Source organism: Mustelus asterias, chromosome 3 (assembly GCF_964213995.1).
Source record: "Mustelus asterias chromosome 3, sMusAst1.hap1.1, whole genome shotgun sequence".
NCBI lineage: Eukaryota > Metazoa > Chordata > Chondrichthyes > Carcharhiniformes > Triakidae > Mustelus > Mustelus asterias.
In genome coordinates, this window is record NC_135803.1 from 70,923,401 (window position 1) to 70,950,070 (window position 26,670).

The following is a 26,670-nucleotide window of genomic DNA, read 5'->3' on the forward strand; positions in this document are numbered from 1 at the left end:
ATTTCACCAAAATAATTTGAAACTTGCTCGTACGTAGGAGTAGTTGAGGTGAAAGGTCGAGGTGTACTTAAGCAGATGCTAGATACATACAAGAGGGTTATGCTGGTAAGGTGATAAACCTGTGGAATTCTCTACCACAGAAGACTGTGGAGGCCAAATCACTGAATATATTTAAGAAGGAATTAGATAGATTTCTAGACTCTAATGGTATCAAGGAATATGGGGAGAGTCCTAGAGTATGAGGTTGAGAAAGAGAATCAACCATGATCACATTAAGTGGCAGAGCAGGCACAAATGGCTGATTAGCCTACTCCTATTTTCTATGTTAGATAAAGAAGGGTGGGCAAAGGTTCAACTGGAACACAAATTCTAGCATGGGCTAGTTGAACTGAATGGTCTGTGTGCTGTATATTCCGTGTAATTTTATGTAACCTAGCATGATCTAGTACAATGAACCTGTACCCGAGAATGATCGTGAATCACAAATGTGTAACCTCGCCTACCTTTTGTAATGGATAACTCTGATTCTTGATCTTTCTGCTTTCTCTGCAGTTCTGTTCCGTTGATTTTGAGGTACTAGCTTTTTGCGTAGACAGTTTGGAGGATAAGATCCGTAAAAGGTAAACAAATAGGAATATGTTACATTCTAGAAGGCGATTGACCCTGATATATTCTTCTTAGTCTGTGAGAAGATTCAAGTTCTAACACCGTTGTGATAGCTGTAACACATTCACTACAATACAGCAACTTATTGCTTTGTGCCTTGTGCAGCACATAATTGAACCAATTGACTGCAGCAATCTGTTCAATTAATGGTTTGAGTATTACCAGCTGAAACAGGAACAGTGATGGGCAGAGACATAACATTGTGAGCTGCCATTCATTGAACCTTTAGTTCCTTGCTATAAACTACCTGCTACTACCTGTACGGTGTGAAACACACACTGGGCCTCATCTAGTTAGTAACTTGAGGACTTGGTAGTACAGGGAGTGAGATTAGACGCTAACCTTTCACCACAGAGACTATGGTCAAATCCAGTCCAAGCTAAAGAGATGAAATTGGTTGTTTTTAATCAGGGTTAGTGTTGGTCTCATTCACAGAAAGCAATGGCCCACAACGCTAGACCATGTCTGATTCAGCACCGATGGACATTCAGTTGGCAATTTCAAGAAATCACATATGATAGTGTGAGAAAAGGAAAAATGCTTCATTGGTCACGTAGTTAAGAATATTGTAAGGACAGTGTAGTGTGTTCGAATGGTGATTCCGTATTTATCCCATATTGTACCTGCCCTGGGAGATTTGATGGAACAGTGTAGAGGGAACTTAAAGTGTGCAATTCTAATTGCCACTCCTGCCTTCAGCTGCCAAGGCCCTAAACTCTGGAACTCCCTTCCTTAATTTCTCCACTCCTTAACTTTCTTTCCTCCTTTAATACACTCCACAAAGCCTTCCTCCTTGGGTTAGCTTTTGGTCATCTACCTAATAACTCCTTTTGTGCCTCAGTGTCAAATGTTGTTTGATAACATTCCTGTGAAGTGATTTTACTATGTTAAAGACACTATATAAATAGAAGTTAGTATTTAATTTGTTCTTTTGATTTGGATATCTAAGAATCACCCACACAATGTGGGCTGACAGATCAGGTAAGGATGGCAGATCTATTCCCTGAATGATATCCGTGAACCACTGAGGTTTTCATGAGAATCCAGCAACATTCATGACATTTTGCTTTTAATTTTAGTTTGAGTCATGTTTTCTGCGAACTTGTTGGTGCTCACTTGTCTTGTTTTTCCTCTTTATTTTTTCAGAAGCTCTGTGCGTCTGACTATCCGTAAAATACAATATGCTCCAGATCGGACTGGGCTACAGCCAACTGCACATATCAGCAAGCATTTCCTGATGTCAAACGAGCCACTCCACCTGACTGCAACTCTGAATAAAGAGGTAAGGGAATACCTGACAGAAGACACAAATAAAACGGCACGGTATGGTAGCACAGTGGTTAGCACTGCTGCTTCACAGCTCCAGGGACCTGGGTTCGATTCCCAGCTTGGGTCACTGTCTGTGTGGAGTTTGCACATTCTCCTCGTGTCTGCGTGGGTTTCCTCCGGGTGCTCTGGTTTCCTCCCACAGTCCAAAGATGTGCGGGTTAGGTTGATTGGCCATGCTAAAAATTGCCCCTTAGAGTCCTGAGATGCTTAGGTTAGAGGGATTAGCGGGTAAATATGTAGGGATATGGGGGTAGGGCCTGGGTGGGATTGTGGTCGGTGCAGACTCGATGGGCCAAATGGCCTCTTTCTGCACTGTAGGGTTTCTATGATTCTATGAAAACAATGCTTCATTCTTGAAAGATGAAGAAAATGTGTTTCAAAAGGAAGTTGGGGAGAGGAGCAGGTCCTTTGCTATTCCTTTAAATCCGTACCTCAACCTCATTTACCCGCCTTTGTTCCGTATCCCTTCATAGCAATTGCTAACAAAATCTTTCTCAAGCTTGACAGCTGCAATTATCTTCATACCAACACAAGCTCCAGATTTCTGCTGTGTGGAAAAAGTGTTTCTTCTTTTCACTGGTGTATGGCCCAGTGCTAATTTTAAGATTATGTCCCCTTTCCTTCATTTCCCCCATCAAATAAACCTCTATCTTCAAGATGCAAGGGAATGCATTTCTGTCACCCATCTTCATAATGTAAACCTTTAAGCCATGGTGTCATTCTGGTGAATCTGTATCGAACTTTTTCAAACTCTGTATGGTGCAATGCCTAGAACTGAATGCAGAACTGTGGACAGGATCTGACTACAGCTTTATACATTGACAAGCTCTCAATGGTTTGTCTGTTTGGACTCCCAACCTGCTCTTATTTTATCATTTACTGTCCCTCCAAACTTCAAAGCAAGTCAAAGTACAGAGTGATCATTTTGATCAGACATAGAGTTTAATGGGCATTAATTCTTTTGATGTTATAATAGAAAATAATGAACATGCTTCTCCATATCAGTGGCTTAAACAAAATCTCTCCAAACCATATTTCTATATTCTCCCTCAATGTCAAGCCAAAGCTGAAACTCTCAGCTTTCTGCTTGAAAAACCTGACTGCCTTTACAGTCTTTATCAGCTCATTAGGAAAGCTACCCTGATAAACTGGTACTGACGACCATTTCAACGGATATGTCTGGCCCTGATAGCTTGGTTGGTAAATCCAATTTCCAACTAAGCTGCAGGGGATCTCAGATCTGAACCGCAGTGAGCTGATTTCAGGCAAGGCAATGATTGGGACACTACAATTAGCCTTTGTGTAGTTTGTCTGTCTAGCACGCAAGAAACAATACTTTTTACTGTATACTAATGCATTTGACAATAAATCAAATCAAATAGTGCCACTGGAGGGAAGAATTCAGCTTGTTTACCTGCTCCCAGCCACTATCCAATGATTCTTCCAGTTGTGACCATGAGGCTCAAGTGAGCATGGAATTGGGCTTGGTTGTGGTGTCCTGGCAGCTGGATAGCCTCACCAGGCTCAGATAGGAGGACGAGATTTGGATGAGTCACTGGAGCAGGGCAGCAACTGAGAAGCCTGGTTCCCTGAAAAAGGGAGAAGGTGAAACCCAAAGGACAACCCTTGAGCTAATGATTATATTCCTTCCTCAGATATACTGCCACGGGGATCCCATCACTGTCACTGTTGAAGTAACAAATAATTCTAACAAGGATGTGAAGGGTGTCAGAGTATCAGGTATGGTGGTGTCGTGGTTATGGACTCTCAACCCTGGGGGTCATGAATTCAAATCCTATCATAGCAAGCTGTAAAATTGAATTTGACAAATCTGGTCATTTATGGACCGGTATTGGAAAAGTGACCACAAAATAGCCATAATAACATAACTGGCTCCCTGGATAAGAGAACTTGCCACTCTTATCTGGACCAGCCCACATGTAACTGTAGTTCCCCACACTGTAGGGTTGACTGTTACCATTCTTAAGGCCTCTCAAGGCACTCAGTGATGCAGTGCATTGCAAAGTTTGAGAAGAAGGATCATCACCTTCTCCAAGTAATTACGAGTGGACGGTAAATTCAGCAATTTGCCCATGTCCCAAGATCAAACATCTGGACAGCACTTCCTCTCTGAGATTGCTAATCCCTTCCACTGACTTCAAAGACTCTTGTACAAAGTGAAACACTTCCCTAACTTTGAAATATGATTGAGCAAGAAATTATACTGTGTGTATAATTGCATCAGGATGTGTTTGAACAAAGACAATTACAGCACAGGAACAGGGCCTTTGGCCCTCTAAGCCTGCACTGACCCCCTACCCTTCCAGGGATCATATCCCTCTCTTCCCATCCTAATCACGTTTTTGTCAAGACACCCCTTAAAGTCACTATCATATCTGCTTCCACTACCTCACCCAGGAACAAGTTCCAGGCACCCACCACTGTCTGTGTAAAACACTTGCCTCTCCTTTAAACTTTGCCCTTCGCCCCTTAAACCTACGCCCCCTAGTAATTGACTCTTTCACCCTGGGAAAAAGCTTCTGACTATCCACTCTGTCCATGCCCCTCATAATCCTGTAGACTTCTATCAGGTCGCCCCTCAACCTCCGTCGTTCCAGTGAGAACAAACCAAGTTTCTTCAACCTCTCCTCATGGCTAATGCCCTCCATACCAGGCAACATCCTAGTAAATCTTTCCTGTACCCTCTCCAAAGCCTCATGTTCTTCTGGTAATGTTTGGGTAGTCATGATGTGGAGATGCCGGCGTTGGACTGGGGTAAACACAGTAAGAGGTCTCACAACACCAGGTTAAACTCCAACCGGTTTATTTGGTAGCAAAAGTCACTAGCTTTCAGAGCGCTGCCCCTTCGTCAGGTGAGTGTGAGTTCTATTCACAAACAGGACATGAGGACGGCCTCAACCGGGATCTTGGGTTCATGTCACACTATCTGTAATCCCCACGATTTACCTGGGCTTGCAAAATCTCACTAACTGTCCTGTCTGGAGACGATACACATCTCTTTAATCTGTGCTTAACGCTCTCTCCACTCACATTGTCTGTACCTTTTAAGACTTGATTACCTGTAAAGACTTGCATTCCAACCGTTATTTTGTAAATTGAGTCTGTGTCTTTATATGCCCTGTTTCTGAATAGAACTCCCACTCACCTGACGAAGGGACAGCGCTCCGAAAGCTAGTGGCTTTTGCTACCAAATAAACCTGTTGGACTTTAACCTGGTGTTGTGAGATTTCTTGCAGTGTTTGGGTAAACAGAGCTAACTAATGAGTCTCTTGAGTAAACAATGTTGGATGAGTTAGTCTCAGAGTAAATAGATCGAACCAGTGATTCTCTGAGTATGTTAAAAGGTGGTTAAACAGTATTTACTCACGAGTCTCTGAGTAAACAATGCTAACTAATCTTTGAGTAAACGGTGTTAACTCGTGTGTCTCTTGTAAAGTGGTTACTAACAAGCCTCTGAGTGAACATTGTGGGATTAGTGAAACAGCAATGAATTGGGGGACTAAGTAAACAGTGCTAACTAATGAGCACTTGTTAAACACCCTAATGTGTGTCTTGATGCATACCATCACGTGGCAACAGGAGAAGATGTTGACTGCAAACGACAGCTAGAAAGTGCAAGCAGATGACAGTACAGCAAGTCACTATTGATTCATCTTATTTTGGACACATCTTGTATATAAACATTATGGAAACTTAAGTGGAAACCTAACATTTTCCAAGTGTAAACTAGTCGTTCCAGACACACAAAAACAACTCTCAATTCTTTCCTTACCTTCTCTCTTCTTTATATAGAATGGTGTAGCACTTCCAGCAGAGAAAAGGGTCATTCAGCCCAAGCTGGCACTTATGCTCTGCAAGAGCCTGCTCCCACATTTTTCTATTGAAACCCATCAACATCTCCCTCTTTTCTTTCTTCTTCATACTTCCCCTTCAAATATCAATGTTATTCACTTCAACAACTCCATGTGATAGCAGGTTCCACCTTCAAACCACTCTTTACCTAAAGAGGTTTCTTCTGAATTTCCTATTAGATTATTTAATGACTTTATGTTTATAGTCCCAATTTTCTATCACAATGAGTACAACTTCTCTATGTCTACTTTAGCATATGTTTTCAGAATAAAGACTACTACCAGGTCACTCCTCAGCCATCTCATTTGTAGATGGAAGACCAGGTCTCCTGCTCAACCTTTATCCGTCAATCAAGACATTGAAGAAACATTTATCTGGCCATTATCACATTGCTCTTTGTGAATGCCTACTGGATACAAACTGGCTGTCTTGTTTCCTACATTGTAGCAGTGACTACAATTCAAAGGGTGCTTCATTGGCTGAAGAGCATTTTAGGGTGCCTCAAGGTTGTGAAAGGCACTATATGAATTTAAGTATTCCTTTCTTGTTCTAGAAATTATTTGTATCTTTTTCAATGCCTCTACATCTATTGTGTAAAACTAGTCACAGAGGGTGCTAAAAATACACACTAACAAAGATTCTTTACAAAAGTCCCTCTCTTTCAATTTAGCTTGTTTGGAAATGAACTTCGGTATTTTTATAGATGTTTTAGTGGCCTTATTAACCTGTATCATTAGTTTTAGTTATTTATGTATCTGTACCCCCAGATCTCTCTGCCCATTTAGACTCTTACTATCAAAGCAGTTTGTGGTTTCCCTATTTTTCCTACCAAAATGTATTGCCTCAAATGTACCTATTTGCTAATTATGTTCCCATTCTGCATATTCATGTATATTGCCCCCATATAAACTATACCCACCCACCCACCCCCTCCCCTCCCCCCAATTTCATATCCTCTACAAATTCTGAAACTTTTTGAAGGGCTCAATTCTAACTCGAAATCCATTCACTTACAGCGAGTTAAAATCAGGCCTTTTATCTCAGAATATGAAAGATTTTACCAGCTACAAATACTGAGTGTTTAGTGGGTCTGAATATCTTTTCTTTGTTCTCAGCTGTACAATCAACTAATGTGGTGTTGTACTCGAATGATACATATGCTGAGGAGATTACTGTGGTGGAATCAAAGTAAGTAAAGCATTCTGGTAGCATGAGGAGAACCTCAGTGGGTGGTCAAGGATGATAAAAACCCTGTGGAATGACCTGAACTCTGTGGGACAGCCTCGACTGTGTAGAATAAAAGGAACCATGCAAAATGGCTGGGACATGGGACTTCTGGAGCCCTGTAGTATGCACTCGATCCTCCAGGAATGTCTGGATGGTGAGGATGCAATAGACAGTCTACAGCTCTTTGAGTTAACTGTGAGTTGGCTGAAGTGCCATAGAGTGACCACTATAGCAGATGAAACAAAAACTCCACTCCACCCAATCCCAGTTCAAAAGCTGACTGGTCTACTCTGATTCCTATGCTCTTTTTTCCTGCTGAATGGTTGATGGGGGATTGGTGGAAACTGTGAAGCAACTGAGCAATGATGCTATATCTCTGGGATTTCCCCTGAAGTAAGATCAGGAAGAACCCAGCATGTGTTCAGCTGGTAGCCAAGTTGGTCCAATCAGCCTTAAGATCCATGTGCTGAGGAGGAGAAAATGATCCAAGGATCAAACGCTTGATCAACATTAAAGTCCGTTAGTAGAAAGGAGTTGTGTGCAGGAGTCATGTTCAGGCTTGGCTACTATGCCCCCCACCCACCACAGTTAAAGAACACACAGCTAACAGTTGTTGTCTATGGTCACAAATTAAAGTCCCATTTTACCCCTATCAGCCCTGTATAATCTGGACGGTGAGCTCAATGAGATTGTGTTCCTTTGAGAGGATACAGTTTAAAATGTATTTATTAGTGTCACAAGTAGGCTTACATTAACACTGCAGTGAAGTTATTGTGAAAATCCTCTAGTTGCCACTCTCCGGCACCTGTTCGGGTACACTGAGGGAGAATCTAGCATGGCCAATGCACCAAACCAACATGTCTTTCAGACTGTGGGAGGAAACCGGAGCACCCGGGGGGAAATCCACGCAGACGCGGGGAGAACGTGCAAACTTTACACAGATAGTGACCCAAGCTGGGAATCAAACCTGGGTCCCTGGCGCTGTGAGGCAGCAGTGCTTGCCACTGTGCCACCCATAGTGCATCCCATCTATAGGGACCCACCAATCCCAAGATAACATTCCCTATCAAAAGAACACAGATAGTGTCGTAGAATCATACAGTGCAGAAAAGGTCCTTCAGCTCATTGAATCTGCATTGACAATAACTACCACTAAGACATGCTAATCCCATTTTCCTGCACTTCCATATCCTTGAATGTCATGATGTTTCAAGTGCTCATTCAAATATTTTTTAAAGGTTGTAAGGTTTCCGGCCTCCACTATCTACCCAGGCAGTGCATTCCAGATTCCCACCACCCACTGAGTGAAATTATTTTTTCTCACATCCCCTCTGAATTTCCTGCCCTTTACCCTAAAACTATGTCCCCTCGTGATTGACTCCTGAACCAAGGGGAACTGCTGCTTCCTACTCATCCTGTTCATACCCTCATAATCCTATACACCTCAATCATGTCCCCCCCTCAACCTTCTCTGCTCTAAAGAAAACAATCCAAGCTTATCCAGTTTCTCCTTATAGCTCACAGCTCCATCCCAGGCAACATCCTGGTGAACCTATCTTGTATCCCCTCTTGTGCTATCACATCCTTCCTATAGTGAGTTGACCAGAACTGCACACAATACACTGGCTGTGGCCTAACCAATGCTCTGTACAATGTCATCATTACCTCCTTGTTCTTATACTCTTATGCCATGACTGATAAAATGAAGTGTCCCATATGCCTCCTCAACTACCCTATTCATGTGCTCTGCCGACTCGGGGATCTGTGAATAAGTACCCCAAGATACATCTGTTCCTCTGAGCTTCCCAGTGTCCTGCCATTCATTAAATGCTCCCTCATCTTGTTTCTTCTTCCAAAGTGCATTGCCTCGCACTTATCAGGGTTAAATACTATCTACCACTGTTCTGCCCATCTGACCAACCCATCTATATCTCCTTGTAACCTACGACCATCTTCTTCCCTCTTAACCACCCTACCATCTTGGTGTTGCCTGCAAACTTGCTTAACATTCTCCCGCATTTTGATCTATATCAATTATGTATATAAGAATTAGGGTCCCAGTGCTAATTCTTGTGGTACATCAGGTTGTCACCATTTTCCCTCCGTGTAGTGTAAGATGCCAGGCCTGACCACATTAGGGTAACCACGAGTCTGATTTTTAACCAGATACTTTTTTTTTGGTGATTCTTAGGTACTGTAGGCAGTTTGAGGTTTTAGAGGGCTGAAAAGAGAAAATCCTGCAGTAGTGGGAATTTCTAAACCCAATATATTGCCAATTATCCAAAGTCTCATCCATCTGGATTTGGGACTGGATAGAAATGAGGGACACAATTCTCTTGCATCCTGTGGATACAACACAATTGTGTGAATACCTGTGACTTCAGTATGTCCAACAGGCCTTTCAGAAGTATTTTCGCGATGTAGCTCAGGGTGGTGAGGACCCGTCACAGTTTGGCAGGTAGTATTCAGAAAGGTATGGCTGGATGTATTGTAGCATAGAGGATGTTTGGTTATAGTTGATTAGGTTTGTGTTTCTAAACATTTTCTTTTTATTCAGTGACCAGATTGCTTCAGGTTCCAAGTTCTCTAAGACCTACGTGCTCTTGCCATTACTGGCCAACAACCGCAACAAGCATGGCATCGCCCTTGATGGCAGAATCAAACAGGAGGACAGCAACCTGGCTTCTTCCACCATGTAAGGGAATCAGGTTTGACTTGGGGAGGAATAGTGATGGAGTGTGTGAGAAAGGGAGAGGCAGTGCAGAGAAAGATGGAAGGAGGGTAGATTGACTGGAGGTGGAAGGGAGATAGATGTGGAACAAATGTGAAGGAGGGAGGTCAAGTTGCTCTGAGCCTGGATAGATCAGCTTCAGACTGCACCATCTTGGCCTGGGTAGCAGCAGTCTGGGCTTGGTTGGCTGACAAGTAACAGCAGAGACATTGGCAGAATGGCAGGGGTGGGAGCCTACATTCATATAATGGTTACTGCTCAGAAGGAGGTCAGTTGACCTGTTGAGTAAATGCTGGTTCTCTGGAAGATCAACTCACCTCATCTCACTCCCTGCTTCTTCCTCATAGCCTTGCAAACATTTAACTTCAGATAATTGTACAAGTCTCTGGCACACATGGTGCATTCCAGATCCTAACCACTTGCTGAATAATAAAGTTTTTTCCTCATGTTGCCATTTCTTATTAATCACCTTAAATAATTGTCCTCTGAATCCCAACCTTTCCACCAATGGAAACAGTTTTTCCATAGTTTTTCTGTCCAGACCCCTCATGATTTTGAAAGTTGCTATAAATCTCCTCTTTATCTTCTGTTTCCCGTGGAGAATAGCCCCAGCTTCCCCTATGTGTTCACATAACTGAAGTTCTTCAGCCTTCCTATAATGCGACGCCCACAATTGGACTCAATGATCCTGTTGAGCCAAACCATGGAGTTATACAGATTTATCATAACTTCCTTGTTTTTACACTTCTTGCTCTTATTGATAAAGTCCAGTATGGGGTATATTTTACTGTTTTCTCATCCTGATCTGCCACCTTCAATGATAATACCCAGGTCCCGCACCCCTTTAGAACTCTACCACAGTACCCTTTATTTTATTTTGCCTCTCCTCATTTTTCCCACCAATACGAATCATGCCTCACTCCTCTAAATTAAAGTTCATCTGCTACTTGTCCACCTATTCCACCAGCCTGTGTAAGTCCTCTTGAAGTTTATCACTATCGCTCCACTATCACAGTTCACAATACTTCTAAGTGTCACCTACAAAATTTGAAATTACCAAAGATTCAGTAATATAGATCAAAGAAAGTGGTGGTTTTAATTCTGGGGAACTCTGCTATATAATTTCCTCCAGTCCTAAAAACAGCGGTTCTTCATATGTTACCTGTTACCCAGCCAACTTTGGATCCATGCTGCCACTGTCCCTTTTGCTCCAAAATCTCTCATTTTTGTTATTGTTGGTTTTGGTCTGGGGTATGTGATAATCATGGTCAGGGATTTACCAATAAGGCTGGAGGCGATACTGTTAGCAAACTCTATATTTTATTTAACGTTATGCAAACTATTTATGAAACAGTCTCTGCACAATGACCAAGAACTATCTCTCTCCATATTCAATTATCACACGATCTTGATAATGTAGACTATGTGTTTATATATTCAACATTAACCCTTTATACTACACAGTTTTGCTGACTAGTTTGGTATGGAGCACCCTCTCAAATGCCTTTGGAAGCCTATGTACACTACATCAGCTGCGTGACCCTTATCAACCCTTTCTGTTAACTCATCAAAAAAATCAAGTCAGTTAACCACAATTTGTCCTTAAAGTCCGTACTGCCATTCCTTAAACAATCCAGATTTGTCTATATGACTGTTGATTATTTTTCCCAAGTTAACATTTCAAAAAATCTTTCTATTACTAATGTTAAACTAACTGGCTAATAGTAGCTGGACTTATTCTTACATATTTTTGACCAAATGTATCATTTGTAATTCACCTGTCCTCTGGTACCATCCTTGCTTTTTAGAAGGGTTGGAAGATTAAGGCCAGCATTTCCACAATTTCTACACATGCTTCCCTCAAATGCCTCCTCTTTTTCAATTGTTACTCCATACAGTGTCTGACTAATTCTTTCTGCATAACTGGGGCAGCATCTTTTTCTTTGGTAAAGAAAGATGCAAAGATTCCAACATCCAGAGTATTTTGCTTTTATCCATTCATAACTCCCCTTTTCGAACCCCATTCAACTCACTCCCCCTTTTACTATTTATATGCCTATAGAAGACTTTTGTATATCATTTTATGTTAACTGCCAGCCTCTTCTAATATCCATTGCCTCTCTTATTTATTATTTCTCTCTAAATTTTCAACATTCTACCTGGTTCTCAGTTGTGTTATTTGATTAACATCTGTCATATGCATGCTTTTTGCTTTACCTAACTCCCTATTGCTATTGTCACCCAGGAAGCTCTGGATTTGTTTATCCCACCTTTCCTCCTTGTGGGTATCGCCCTCGACAATATCGAAGCTATCTCATTTTTCAAAGACAACCCATTATTTCATTAGAGTTTTGCCGGCCAATCTTTGAAGCCAATTGCCTGAGTCAAGGAATACAAGTTGTGAGGAGGATACAAAGGATTGGATTTTCCACCCCCCCCCCCCCCCCTCCCCATCCATCATGTAGCAGAGGCGGCCCTCCATTGGCTGGTGGCGGGATCTTCTGGTCCAACCGCTGTCAACAGGGTTGCCTGTTGTTCGCATCTTCTGCTGCTGGGGAATCTGTGGTGGGAAATTGCTGTCAGTGGGATCAGAGGATCCTAATGGTGGGAACAGCTTGAAAATCCTGCCCAAAGAGTCTACAAAAGGATATTGATACATTAAATTAATGGACAAAAAATTTAACAGATGGAGTATAATGTGAGAAAATGTGAGACTATCTATTTTGGTGGGAAGAATAGAAAAGTAGTTTATTATTTACCTCAGAATACTGCATTACAGAAGAATCTAGGTGTCTTTGTACATGAATCATAAAATGTTAGCATGCAGATATAGTAGGTTAGGAAGGCTAATGGAATGTTGGCCTTTATCGCAGAGGGGGTATAGTATAGCGGTAGAGAAGTCATATACAACTGTATAGGGCATTGGTGAAACCACACCTAAAATACTATTGCAGTTTGGATCTCCTTACTTGAGGGATATACTTTCATTGGAAGTAGTTCAAAGAAGGTTCATGTAGTAACTTGGGATGTGACTCATTGTGGCTCCAACAAGGGTCTGACAGAACTAATGCACATGTCTACTCTATTCTCCCTGGCTACAACCAAGGATCCTCCCCGTCCCAGGATGTGTGCCCTTACTCCCGATTGGCTCAGCTTCCCGCGTGGCCTCTCCATGGGGTCTGACCCAATCACGTAGCCCTCAAAGGATTGCCTGAAAGATGCCGTGTTGCCCACCCCACATCTCATTTGGCTGATCCCTTGGCTGAAAGCGTTGCCTTATGAGAAAAGTTTGGGCAGATTGGGCCTACACTCATTGGAGTTTAGAAGAATGTACGAATGATCTTGTTGAAACATATAAGGTTCTGAAAGGGCTTGATAGGGTAGATACTGAAAGGTTGTTTCCCCAGTGGTCAGCTGTTTTACTCTTGATTCTTCCACAGCATGATATTCAAAATGATCTCAGCCCATGAGCAGTCACAATCCACCCGTCCTTTAAAAGATACAGACTGGTTTTGAGTAGTGCCAGACATTTGATACTGGGCTCTGGTCTATGCAGCCAATTAACAGTGCAGCAAATGATTGCCGCTTCTGCAACCATGAAAATCTGCAAGCTGCATAGAGTTGATGGGCTACTTATATTGCAATCGATAGGCATAAGTTAATTGCTGCATCATTACCCCTGTAAAGGCCACAGGGTTTATCAAATTTAATCCCATTTGTGTTGGCTCTGCACTACATTTGAATGCAAATCCCAGAGGTGAAAGGCCAGGATGATATGCACTGCATGATCCATTCCCCACTCCCACTGCATTTTCACATTTGTGCACAAACTACACTGTATGAGAAATCTGATTTGAGTTCTTACTGGGGGAATCAAGCATCATTCATAAAGTGTACAGCACTAATGTCCCAAGTCATGAAGAGGTGACACAGGATTACAACCTCTTTACTGGCAACATGGTAACATGCTGGCTTCAAGTCAGGTAGTGAAAGCAATGGGTTCAGTTCACCACTAAGGACACTTTAGACCAAGAACAGAATCTGAGGAGTGACAAAGATTTGCTAAAGATATTTAAATTGCCTTAACACCAGAGTAACTTGCCTTTTCTCTGCTTCAGTTTAAAGGAAGGAGTTGATCGGGATGTTCAGGGCATATTGGTGTCCTATGTAATGAAAGCCAGCTTGTCAATTCCTGGGTGAGTGATGTGAATCAACATTTCTTTAAATTCCCAGGACCATTTTATACTCAGCATTCTAAATTGAGTCTTGTTATATCTCTATCTGGTCCTATGTACAGCTTTTATTTTGGTTGATAAAAGGTTGTCTTTATTATGTTCATATCCACTGAGAGATATAATCCACACCGTAAGTGTCTGAACTCTTTCCTGAATAAAACACTTGAGTCTCAACGTGAATCTAATTAAACTACAGTCGCTGCTTCCTAAATTGTCAAACTTGGATTAGCGGTAACCATTACAGACAGAAGTTATTCCTGCCCAAAATTATGTTGTTTTAAATAGAAAGAGATGTGTCTTCTGTAACGTTGAAGTGTGTATTCCAACTAAACAATTCAGCAGCAGGCTTTTGTGAGTTTGAAATAAAGATGATATTTATCTTCGCATACTTACCCAGAATTGATGCAACATCGCACACTTGGTCTCATGGAAGTACACAAAGACTAAATGCAACTAAAGATAGTCACTTGGTAGTACAGAACTTGAATATTGCTGAAAATAGCAACATTCTGTCACAGCTTTTTGTCATGCACTAATCAGGATAAGTGTGTAAGATATTAAATTTAAGGGAACGACAATTTTTACTGTATGTAAATAGTTGGCATGAAGATTCTGATTGACGGAGGCAATGCCATGGAAAATGCCCCAGGGAATAGTGAACTTTTATTCACTTTTGTTGAAATTCAAACCAGGCAGGTTTACTATAATTAATCGAGACACTTCTATGGGGGATGAACCAGGGAATGGCTGTACCCCAAGCGTTTGTATAGTTGAAATAGGTGCAATGTGTGGACATTATTTTTCTGTTTGTAAAGGACAAGGCCCTGTGTGTGAATAAATGTAGCTTCTAGCACACACCAGTGAACCACACTGTCAGCCTGACTGATGATCATAAATTAGATGTCAGTGTAATTCTTTGACACTGTCTCTTTTTTCAGCAATACAGATAAAGATTGTACACTTCTGGAGATTATAGTTAATTCAGTCTCTGATCTACAATTTCCAGTCTCCCACATGGCAAGCCTATGGTTTCTTGGATGGATTTGATGAATTAAAGTTGAAGTGAGGGTCTTATAAAGTGAAGGGTTCCCAACAGACTGTGAGGTTTCTTGTAATTGAATAATGTTATGGGCGGCATTGTAGTACAGTGATTAGCACTGCTGCCTCACAGTGCCAGGAACCCAGATTCGCTTCTGGCCTTAGGTGACTGCCTGCGGAGTTTGCATGTTCTCCCTGTGTCTGCATCGGTTTCCTCCTGGTTCTCCGGTTTCCTCCCAAAGTCCAAAGATGTACAGGTTAGGTGGATTGACCATGGTAAATGTGCGATGTTACAGGGATAGGGTGAGGGTTGTGCCTGGGTAAGGTGCTCTGTCAGAGAATTGTGCAGACTTAATGGGCCAAATGGTCGTCTTCACTGTAGGGCTTCTATGATTTAGAAAGTTGGATCTTGGGTGAATGTTGAAACTGGAGCAGCTTAAGTACTTTGGCTGCTTGATTATTTGCAGTTGGTTTCAGAATCTGGTTCTCAAACTGGCTGATGACTGATGGTTCTTAAAGGCAAGGATAGTACATCCTTTTTCTGCAGTCTGCTCAGTTTTCTTCTGGATCTTGGGATAACATAATCTCAGCATCAGAAGTTAGTTTTGGTCACATGCTTAGCAGCCTTTATCCATCAGATTGGCTTTAAGCTAAAAGGCCATTGATATACAATAGGAGGTTGATGGTGATTTTTCACATTTGTGAATAACTAGTCTCATCAACTTCTAGTGTTGGGTTGCAAACCTGGAGACACTCCCTGGACCCTCTTGATGCTATCCACTCTCCACTGTGTCTATGATTAATCTGTTCCCCACATTCTTCACCTTCTGTGCAAAGTAGTTAAGCAAGAATTGTCTAAAATGAATTCAGATGTATTAGACATTTTTGCAAAATACTAACTTTGCTGTTGTTTCTTTCTTGCAGCGTGTTGGGTGACCTGACAGCCAGGTGAAGTAATGTCACTTGTACCTATCAATAGTTATTCTTAAATTAATTATAACTCTAGGGACCTGAGTTCAAATCCCATCGCGGCAGATGGTGAAATTTGAATTCAACAAAGTACATGGAAATAAAAGTCTAATAATGACCATGCAGTCATTGTCAATTGTTGTAAAGACCCATCTGGTTTACTAATATCTTTTAGGGAAGAAAATCTGCCATCCTTACCTGATCTGGCCTACATGTGACTCTTGATCCACAATGTGTGGTTGGCTTTTAAATGCCCTCTGAAATGCCATTTAGTTCAAGGCCATTCAGAGATGGGCAATAAGTGCTGACTTAGCCAGTGATGCCTGCATTCCATGAATGAATATAAAAACTAAATAGAAAGATGATCTGAAACATGCATTTAACCTAATCATCCTAAATATTTCATATCCTGACTGATCCAATAACTTGTTTTTGAATGATTTGTTTTAATAATCGCCACATTCCAACTTAGAATCATAAGACAGCACAGTAGGAGGACATTTAGCCCATTTTTTCGAGCCAGTGGAAGCATATTAACTGAAGCTTTCTATTCTCAGTCAATGTGTCTAACAGTTACAGGGCAACAGTGCAAGTTGTGTTTATGGAGGCTAAAGAACTCAGAGCACAATGTTGAGGAATAGGGGATAATGGACATCATGCATGATATATAAATACAGACAATGTAGCCTATATCTGTTACTCACTGCATTTCCCTGTGCCTACATCACTGTCAGATGGTACAGTCAAACCCAAACACTTTCTGTGCTGAGTGTCGCTGGAACATGCATCACGTATCATGATGCAATGTCTTGTGATCAGGTGCCAAGATTCAGAGCGCCTTTATGGAGCCTCCTAGTTGGCAAGTACTGTTGGTATCTAAACCCTACTTTTATCTCTGAGCCAGAAGGTTGAGTTCAAACTCCATTCTAGAGAAGTGATGTAATTTCTACTCTAACTGGGGTTAGTCACCTGGTGGGGTGGATCATCCAGCCTTTGTAGAAGCTGCTTGATTTCCATCCCGTTGATTTGGTTCTACAACAGGTGGCCATTTGAGTTCTGCCAAATGATTGTCCAGGCAAGGAGGTGAAAATTATCCTCTTGAGCCCAGTCAGTGCAGACTCAATGGCCTCTTAAGAACATAAGAACATAAGAAATAGGAGCAGGAGTAGGCCATCTAGCCCCTCGAGCCTGCCCCGCCATTCAATAAGATCATGGCTGATCTGAAGTGGATCAGTTCCACTTAACCGCCTGATCCCTATAACCCCTAATTCCCTTACCGATCAGGAATCCATCTATCCGTGATTTAAACATATTCAACGAGGTAGCCTCCACCACTTCAGTGGGCAGAGAATTCCAGAGATTCACCACCCTCTGAGCGAAGAAGTTCCTCCTCAACTCTGTCCTAAACTGACCCCCCTTTATTTTGAGGCTGTGCCCTCTAGTTCTAGTTTCCTTTCTAAGTGGAAAGAAACTCTCCACCTCTACCCTATCCAGCCCCTTCATTATCTTATAAGTCTCTATAAGATCCCCCCTCAGCCTTCTAAATTCCAACGCATACAAACCCAATCTGCTCAGTCTCTCCTCATAATCAACACCCCTCATCTCTGGTATCAACCTGGTGAACCTTCTCTGCACTCCCTCCAAGGCCAATATATCCTTCCACAAATAAGGGGACCAATACTGCACACAGTATTCCAGCTGTGGCCTCACCAATGCCCTGTACAGATGCAGCAAGACATCTCTGCTTTTATATTCTATCCCCCTTGCGATATAGGCCAACATCCCATTTGCCTTCTTGATCACCTGTTGCACTTGTAGACTGGGTTTTTGCGTCTCATGCACAAGGATCCCCAGGTCCCTCTGCACAGCAGCATGTTGTAATTTCTTTCCATTTAGATAATAATCCAATTTCCTATTATTTCCTCCAAAGTGAATAAACTCGCATTTGTCAACGTTATACTCCATCTGCCAGATCCTCGCCCACTCACTCAGCCTGTCCAAATCTCTCTGCAGACCTTCTATGCCCTCCACACGATTCACTTTTCCACTTATCTTTGTGTCGTCTGCAAACTTTGTTACTCTACACTCAGTCCCCTCCAGATTGTCTGTATAAATGGTAAATAGTTGAGGCCCCAGTACCGATCCCTGCGGCACGCCACTAGTTACCATCTGCCCACCAGAAAAGCACCCATTTATTCCGACTCTCTGCTTCCTGTCGAATAGCCAATCCCCAATCCACGCTAACACCCTACCCCCAACTCCGTGTGACCCAATCTTCTTCAGCAACCTTTTGTGAGGCACCTTATCAAATGCCTTTTGGAAATCCAAAAACACCACATCCACCGGTTCCCCTCCGTCAACCGCACTAGTCACATCTTCATAAAAATCCAACAAGTTCGTCAAGCACGACTTTCCCCTCACGAATCCATGCTGCGTCTGCTTAATCGAACCATTCTTATCCAGATGGCCTGCTATTTCTTCTGAACTGTAGGGATTCTATGACACCAGTGCAGTCATGAGGGGGTTCTGCATCAGCGGAGGATCAGTCTTTAGGATAACCAGTTAAACATCCAAGTGAACGTAATAGATAGATAGATCACATGACACAAATTGAAAAAGAGCAGGGGTGTTCATTTGATGTCTTCTCACTTAACAGCACTATAAGAAAACTATCTAGTTATTTATTCCATTGCTGTTTGTAGATCCCACAGCATTATCCTACATTAGAACAGTGAATATACATTTCAAAAATGCTTTTTTGGCGTAAAGCTTTTTTCGGGGGTCATTAAAGACTCGATATAAATGCAAGTTTGTGAATCCCTTCAGTGAATAGAGGAAATTTGCACCTGATAACTGATTAGTCAAAGTCATTAATGTGTAACCCAGTGTGATTGCAGTTTGATGTTTTAAAGCCTCATTTGCTGATACTTTTTTCCTTCTGCAGTGATGTCACAGTGGAAATACCTTTCCTACTCATGCATCCCAATCCTGGTGGGTATCAACTGTCAATAAGAGATTGTGGAATCGAGCTCCTAATAGCCATTCTCCATAGCTTGCTAAAATAGTGTATGCATTAACGCTACCCAGAGTTGACCATGTGATAGGCCTTGCACTGGGTGTAGAGATAGAGACAGGAAGTGCAACAGAAACCTGCAGGGCCTTCTGACTAATACTGAAGGGCAACACTCTAAAACCCCCACGATCTGAAATGGTGTTTGTGAAAGAAAAAGGGATGTTCATTTGCAGCCACCTATTTTCTTCAGCTTAGTCCTAGGACCACTGCAGGCTCTCTATAGAGGTCCCTGTGAAAGTCCTACCACATCCACCCATTTGGATGCATTCCCAAGCACAGGGAAAAGAATGCTTGGAAATCTACCTTGGAATTTTTTGGGTTGGTATTGAATGGGGAGAAGATGGCTAAATGAGCGATCCATAGAGATTACATGTCATTGTAATATTTCATTGACCAATAGGAGTGGGACTGAGTTGGCCCAGTGTCATCTGATACGAGTCAACACTTTAAGTGCCCTTTTAAGGACACTACTAATATAGTAAGCAAGCTATTCGATGAAATATGCTTAAGTAAAACAAATTGAACTTTAACAATGAAATCAATGTTATTACTAATATGTATAAGACATTCTATGTACTGCACAGGCCTCAAGAACTGCATGCTAGATGTGATTTGGGAATCTGGATGGGAATTTTGTAATGAGATTGAGGTAGAATCTCTAAATCAAATGGCTATCATTTACCTGCAAACACAACTTTCCCCCACAGGGAAGGAGTGGAAGTGCAGAATAACCTCTTCTGGGCCTTCATTAGAAGTTTTATTTATAGGAATAGATTAGACTGTTAGTGATATTAATGGAAGACTTTGCCCTCCCCAATTGACTCAGTGTTAGATGTCGTGCCCTGATGTCACACTGAGCCACACACAACTGGAAGGTGTTGCTGAGCTGGTTGATCCTGGATGGGGACAGCGTACAATTCATCTCCGTGTCCCTGAATGAAAATTGGAGAAATATATCAGCCAGAGCTTAGTCTCGACCACTGTCCAGGCTGTATTGAGGATAGGTTCAGACTCAGTTGTAATGCCTATCACACCCAAATAATATGGCACAATTTACTGCTGGACTCAAATATATCAAACTGAGTAAGACACTAGCTGACACTATTTCTGTGGAACTAGGTCTCCATATTGCCGTCAGGAAAAGAATCATTTTGATCTTGCCACTTGGCAGGAACCTAATGAATAGGCACTGAAAATCATCCGGGAGACATCTGAATGTCTTCAATTTTCCACTACTCTTCTGAGCAAGTGCTGAGGGTATTCCCCTCTAAAATCACCAGCAAATCACCTCCATATCTAAATTTGTAGATCGAGATCTGATTATATCATTGGCCTCAACTGCTATTTTAACTTGAGGCCCGAGTAACATTGTGACTTCCATGTCAGCTGAAGAGCGGAGTGAGGAGTTAAAATCTCAAGTGATCCAAAGAGAATACAAATTTAAAATTTCCTACTTTCCTCAAGGGTCCATGGGGGACAGGAGAATATTCCACAGCATCCCACAGGGCGGCACGGTAGCACAGTGGTTAGCACTGCTGCTTCACAGCTCCAGGGTCCTGGGTTCGATTCCCGGCTCAGGTCACTGTCTGTGTGGAGTTTGCACATTCTCCTCGTGTCTGCGTGGGTTTCCTCCGGGTGCTCCGGTTTCCTCCCACAGTCCAAAGATGTGTGGGTTAGGTTGATTGGCCAGGTTAAAAATTGCCCCTTAGAGTCCTGAGATGCGTAGGTTAGAGGGATTAGCAGGTAAAATATGTGGGGGTAGGGCCTGGGTGGGATTGTGGTCGGTGCAGACTCGATGGGCCAAATGGCCTCCTTCTGCACTGTAGGGTTTCTATGATTCTATGATCCCGTAAGGAAAAACTGGGCTCCTGCTCTCCAGATCGCAGGAACCTCCAGACGGATTCCCCATGCTCCCCCACCCTATCCCTATCACTAGCTAACAGCCTTTCGGCCCTGGCCATCAGTTTCCTGGTGCCTGACATCTTTTTCCTTCTGCTGATTCCTGCCAATTTTGGATAGCCAACTGGCGAGAGGCCTAAGGGTTGTAATCTTCTGGGCCCCACACTGCCGCGATCAGAGGGAGTTTGACATCACTTTAAACTCTCATCTGCCCGATTCCCATTCTGAGGAGTTTAGCACAAAGCTTTATGTTCTAACAATCATCTGTACACTGTCTCAATTTGATTTGTACTGCCCACATCAATGTCCCATAAAGAACAGTACAGCACAGGAAACAGGCCCTTCAGCAATTCCCATCACATCAATGTCCACATCAATGTCCCATCTGGTAATTCAAGTCAGGTAGTCATTCATTGACTGAAAAAATTCCTCCAACTTCCTTTCTTATTCCAAACGCATCATTTTTAACTCGTGTCCCCTGAGATTTGAACCCTCCGCCATAGCAAACTATTCATCTGCATTACTTTAGTCGTTCCTTGCAGAATAAAGAAAGTTCTATGAGATGTGCTGGGTGACACATGTGAAAAGTTGTGTTGTGTAATAATATTGGATAGTGGAAATGAGCAGACTCAATGGAGTTGAGAAGCAACCAGATTCATTTCTAGAGAGATAATGGGTTGAGGGATATGGAGAGAAGCGGAATAGATGGAACTGAGGGATAAGAGGCGAAGATGTGTGACAGTGGGAAAGTTTGTATGGAACCGGAAGAAATAGCAGAGGTACTTAATGAATACTTTACTTCAGTATTCACTATGGAAAAGGATCTTGGTGGTTGTAGTGCAGACTTGCAGCGGACTGAAAAGCTTGAGCATGTAGATATTAAGAAAGAGAATGTGTTGGAGCTTTTGAAAAGCATCAAGTTAGATAAGTCACCGGGACCGGATGAGATGTACCCCAGGCTACTGTGGGAGGCGAGGGAGGAGATTGCTGAGCCTCTGGCGATGATCTTTGCATCATCAATGGAGGCAGGAGAGGTTCTCGAGGATTGCGGATGTTGTTCCCTTATTCAAGAAAGAGATAACCCTGGAAATTATAGACCAGTGAGTCTAACCTCAGTGGTTGGTAAGTTGATGGAGAAGATCCTGAGAGGCAGGATTTATGAACATTTGGAGAGGTATAATATGATTAAGAATAGTCAGCATGGCTTTGTCAAAGGCAGATCATGCCTTACGAGCCTGATTGAATTTTTTGAGGATGTGACTAAACACATTGATGAAGAGCAGTAGATGTAGTGTATATGGACTTCAGCAAGGCATTTGATAAGGTGCCCCATGCAAGGCATATTGAAAAAGTGAGGGGGCATGGGATCCAAGGGGACATTGCTTTGTGGATCCAGAACTGGCTTGCCCACAGAAGGCAAAGATGGTTATAGATGGGTCATATTCTGCATGGAGGTCGGTCACCAGTGGAGTGCCCCAGAGATCTGTTCTGGGACCCTTACTCTTTGTGATTTTTATAAATGACCTGGATGAGGAAGTGGAGGGATGGGTTGGTAAGTTTGCTGATGACACAAAGGTTGGAAGTGTTGTGGATAGTGTGGAGGGATGTCAGAAGTTGCAGCGAGACATTGATAGGATGCAAGACTGGGCGGAGAAGTGGCAGATGGAGTTCAACCCGGAGAAGTGGCAGATGGAGTTCAACCCAGATAAGTGTGAGGTGATTCATTTTGGCAGGTCAGATAGGATGGCGGAATATAATATTAATGGTAGGACTCTTGGCAGAGTGGAAGATCAGAAGGATCTTGGGGTCCAAGTTCATAGGACACTCAAAGCAGCAGTGCAGGTTGAGGCTGCGTTTAAGAAGGCGTCTGGTGTACTGGCCTTTATTAATCGAGGAATTGAGTTTAGAAGTCGTGAGATAATGTTGCAACTATATAAGACCCTGGTCAGACCACACTTGGAGTACTGTGCTCAGTTCTGGTTGCCTCATTACAGGAAGGATGTGGAAGCCATAGAAAGGGTGTAGAGGAGATTTACAAGGATGTTGCCTGGGTTGGGGAGCATGCCTTATGAGGATAGGTTGAGTGAGCTTGGCCTTTTCTCCTTGGAGAGACGAAGGATGAGGGGTGACCTGATAGAGGTGTATAAGATGTTGAGAGGTATTGATCGAGTGGATAGTCAGAGGCTTTTTCCCAGGGCTGAAATAGTTGCCACAAGAGGACGCAGGTTTAAGGTGCTGGGGAGTAGGTACAGAGGAGATGTCAGGGGTAAGTTTTTCACTCAGAGGGTGGTGGGTGCGTGGAATGGGCTGCCGGCAATAGTGGTGGAGGCGGATTTGATAGGGTCTTTTAAAAGACTTTCAGTTAAGTACATGGAACTTAATAAGATAGAGGGTTATAGGTAAGCATAGTAATCGCTAAGGTAGGGACATGTTCGGCACAACTTTGTGGGCTGAAGGGCATTTTTCTATGTTTCTATGTATCTGATTTATGAATAAAGGGCAGAGTTGTTGGCCCCAGTGGAATTCTGTTTTGCCTAAACAAAATTATATTTTATAGTCAAATATTAGTTGGTGCATGTGTCAGAAAGGGATAATGATATTTGTCTGTGTAAGTCTATACATGCACTTGTGTCTAAATCTGTGTGTGTGTGTGTGTGTGCGTGCGCGTATGCGCGCGTGTGTGCCTGTGTGTCTATATGTATATCACATAATTGGCTGAAGGCAGGATTTCCACCCTTCACTCAGGAGGATTGACCAACACTGCTCTAGTCCCTGCAGTGCCAGAAGGGGTAGTGGAAAAGTCTTTGGCTGCGAGGACTGCTTGTAGTCCCAGTCCCAGGAGCCCAGTCCTGGATATGTTTGGGGGGGGGTTTAGGACAGGGAGGGTAGGTGAGACCTGACAAGATGGACAGAAGGAAATTGAGTGGAGGATGCAGATAGAGCCATGCCTATCTCCCCTTTCCCCTTCCCCACTTCCTGCTCTCGGTCTGAACCCAGTTTATATTCGAGGTTCTCCTCAAATCCCGGGACTCCTAGCCCCCAGCAAGAATATTGAGGCTCTACAGGAAATAGCCCTTAAGTGGTCAATGGTAGGACACTTAAGGGCTTCAATTGGGCTAAAGGCAGCGCCCAGCAGCCTGAAATTTGTGGAGAAGTTGAGGTAAGAGGAAACCTCGCAAGAAGGAATCCGAGGAATTTTATATTCAACAGCCCGCCCCCATAGGCCAGCTGGCCGGAGACTGTTAAATTCTGCCCTATGTTTCTGAGAGTTTGTATGTGGGTGTCTACACATGTGCCTCTCTCTATGTCTGTGTGTCACTGTGTGCCTGTGATTCTGTATATGTCTCTGTGCATGTGTGTGCAATATTATTGGATTCACACTAATTCCTGTATTTTCCTCCTCTTTTCTCATCTCTCTGGTTCTCTCACCGTGGGATTCCCTTGATAGAAACTAGCAAGTAAGAAGTTATATTTTTTTAAAAATCATTCTCTGTTCCTTTATTTGATGGAGAAACCCCAAAATGATCATGTAAAAAAAAAAACCTGATATGAAAAAGCTGTTTTTGGCCTTGATGGGGAGGGTGGGCTGTGTGTGAAACTATCGTTCCCTAGGAATTACCTTTATTTTCTATTGTATGTTCCTTTCTTTTACAAAGTGCTGGACAGCTGCCATTCTAAATAAACTAATGAGATTACAGTTTACAGTGGGAAAGCAAACTTGCTTGACAGGGGATAGACCTTCATGAAATAGGATTTAGACTTATCAGGAGGAGTTAGTCATCAATGAATAGAAATTAATCTTCGCAAAATGGCCCTTAGTCAGCTACCAGTGTGATTAGGTGTTCATTCTATTTGAGATACTCTTCAATTACTTGAATTTAAAATTTAATAGCCAAGGATTATTCTTTATTGGCTAAAATTTGCTTTTCGTGATTTTGAATTTCATTGATATTTAAATTTAACAGGTTTCATTGAGGATTTAGACTCTATAGAGTGGTATTTAATCGATAGTGAGTGGGTTTATTCTTCATTAAATGAGTCTTCAGTGGCTTTTCATCCCGTGGGTTTATCAATAATGGGAATTATATAATTGTTGGGATTTAGCTTGTTTTGATTTGCTTTAGTTAGTAATTTTAAATAGATTGACTTCACCCCTTCTTTAATACAGCCCACATTGGAAATTCATGTCAATGCATTAAGAATTCATATGTCCGTGTTAGATGTAACTGTCAGATTTTTTTTAATGCTTAATTTTAATATTAATTAGGATTAACTTTTTGTTGGTTGTGAGCCTTGATTTGGATTAATTTTGGGGATGTATGCTTGGAATTTTCATTGGCTACTGTAATTTCAATGAAAGATCAATGGACACCCCATCCACATAAGAACAGGAGAATGCCATTCAACCCCTTGTGCCTGTTCAATGTCATTCAACAAGATCATGGCTGATATTGTAACTCTCTCAACCTTGGCTCTCTTATATACATGTCTAGCAAAAATCTCTCAATCTCAGATGTTAAATTATTAATTGAGCTCACGTTTTCTACTACCCTTTTTGTGTGAAGAAGATTTTCCCCACTTCTCTCCTGAAAGACCTGGCTCCAGGTTTTAAGGTTATGTCTCCTGATATCCCTCACCAGTGGGGGAAAAAAATTATCTATGCATTTGTCCAGGAGTTTCTGTCAAAGCTTTGGTGGTCATTCATTAGATTCTTTGAGGATATTCCCAGTATAATGTCATTTTTCTGGTTGAAGTTATCCTTCATATGGCTTTAATTTAGTCTTCAGTGGGGGAGATTTAATCTGCATGTTTTGAAATTTATTGTTTATTTGGATTGTGCTGTAACCTGTGTTTCTGAAAGTTTCCCCTGGGTACTCCGGTTTCCTCCCACATTCCAAATATGTGCAGGTTAGGTGGCTTAGCCATCGTAAGTTTGTAAGATAACAGGGATAGGATGGGGGAGTGGGCCTGGGTAAGATACTCTGTCAGAGAGTTGGTGCAGACTCCATGGGCTGAATAGCCTGCTCCTGCACTGTAGAGATTCTGTGATTCTATGTCTCATTTAGTAGTCAAGTGGAAGGAAGTTGTGAGCATGACTTTTCTAATTGGAAACTCTGCTGGCTTTATCTTCAGAAAACCGGAGGATGAAGACATTGCTATTGAGGATGAAGCAGATCTTTCACCATTGGAAGCAGAGGAGGATGAATGATCGCAGCCGCACCCTGAATAACCATGTCGATTTCACTTGTTTGTTTGTAGTTCAAGTAAATATGGCTGTGAACTGATTAATTGTTTAGTGGAATAGGGCTTGCGATTTCTTCACCTGACCCAGGAAGGAATCAGGAGACATTCTTAATCCTGTTCAGAATGTGGGCCAGGTAGATCATGGGAAGGAAGGACCTTATCGAGCTTTTTTTTGATGTGGGTTGATTTCAGTTTCAGGGATACATTCAGATTCTATGAAAAGAATAAATGTTGCACAAAGATTAATTAAATATTTTCAAATTGGGTCATTAGCTTGAATGCAGGGTGATACAAGCTTACTACTTTATGCTACTTTATGCTGTTCTCTCTGGAGCGGAGGAGGCTGAGGGGAGACTTAATAGAGGTTTATAAAATGATGAAAGGGA

General features: G+C 42.3%; 1 protein-coding gene across 1 annotated transcript in view; it reads left to right on the forward strand.

The window, feature by feature from the left end:
- LOC144491828 (S-arrestin-like) overlaps nt 1-26,249 on the forward strand; it is a 47,416-nt gene extending 21,167 nt beyond the window's left edge. Inside the window, exons 7-15 of the mRNA XM_078210120.1 lie at nt 553-620; nt 1,813-1,948; nt 3,651-3,735; nt 6,984-7,056; nt 9,653-9,790; nt 13,945-14,022; nt 16,024-16,047; nt 19,013-19,063; nt 26,174-26,249. Of these exons, the coding sequence (XP_078066246.1) occupies nt 553-620; nt 1,813-1,948; nt 3,651-3,735; nt 6,984-7,056; nt 9,653-9,790; nt 13,945-14,022; nt 16,024-16,047; nt 19,013-19,063; nt 26,174-26,249 (729 nt within the window). The remainder of the gene's footprint in view (nt 1-552; nt 621-1,812; nt 1,949-3,650; nt 3,736-6,983; nt 7,057-9,652; nt 9,791-13,944; nt 14,023-16,023; nt 16,048-19,012; nt 19,064-26,173) is intronic.
- Nucleotides 26,250-26,670: the final 421 nt, after the last annotated feature.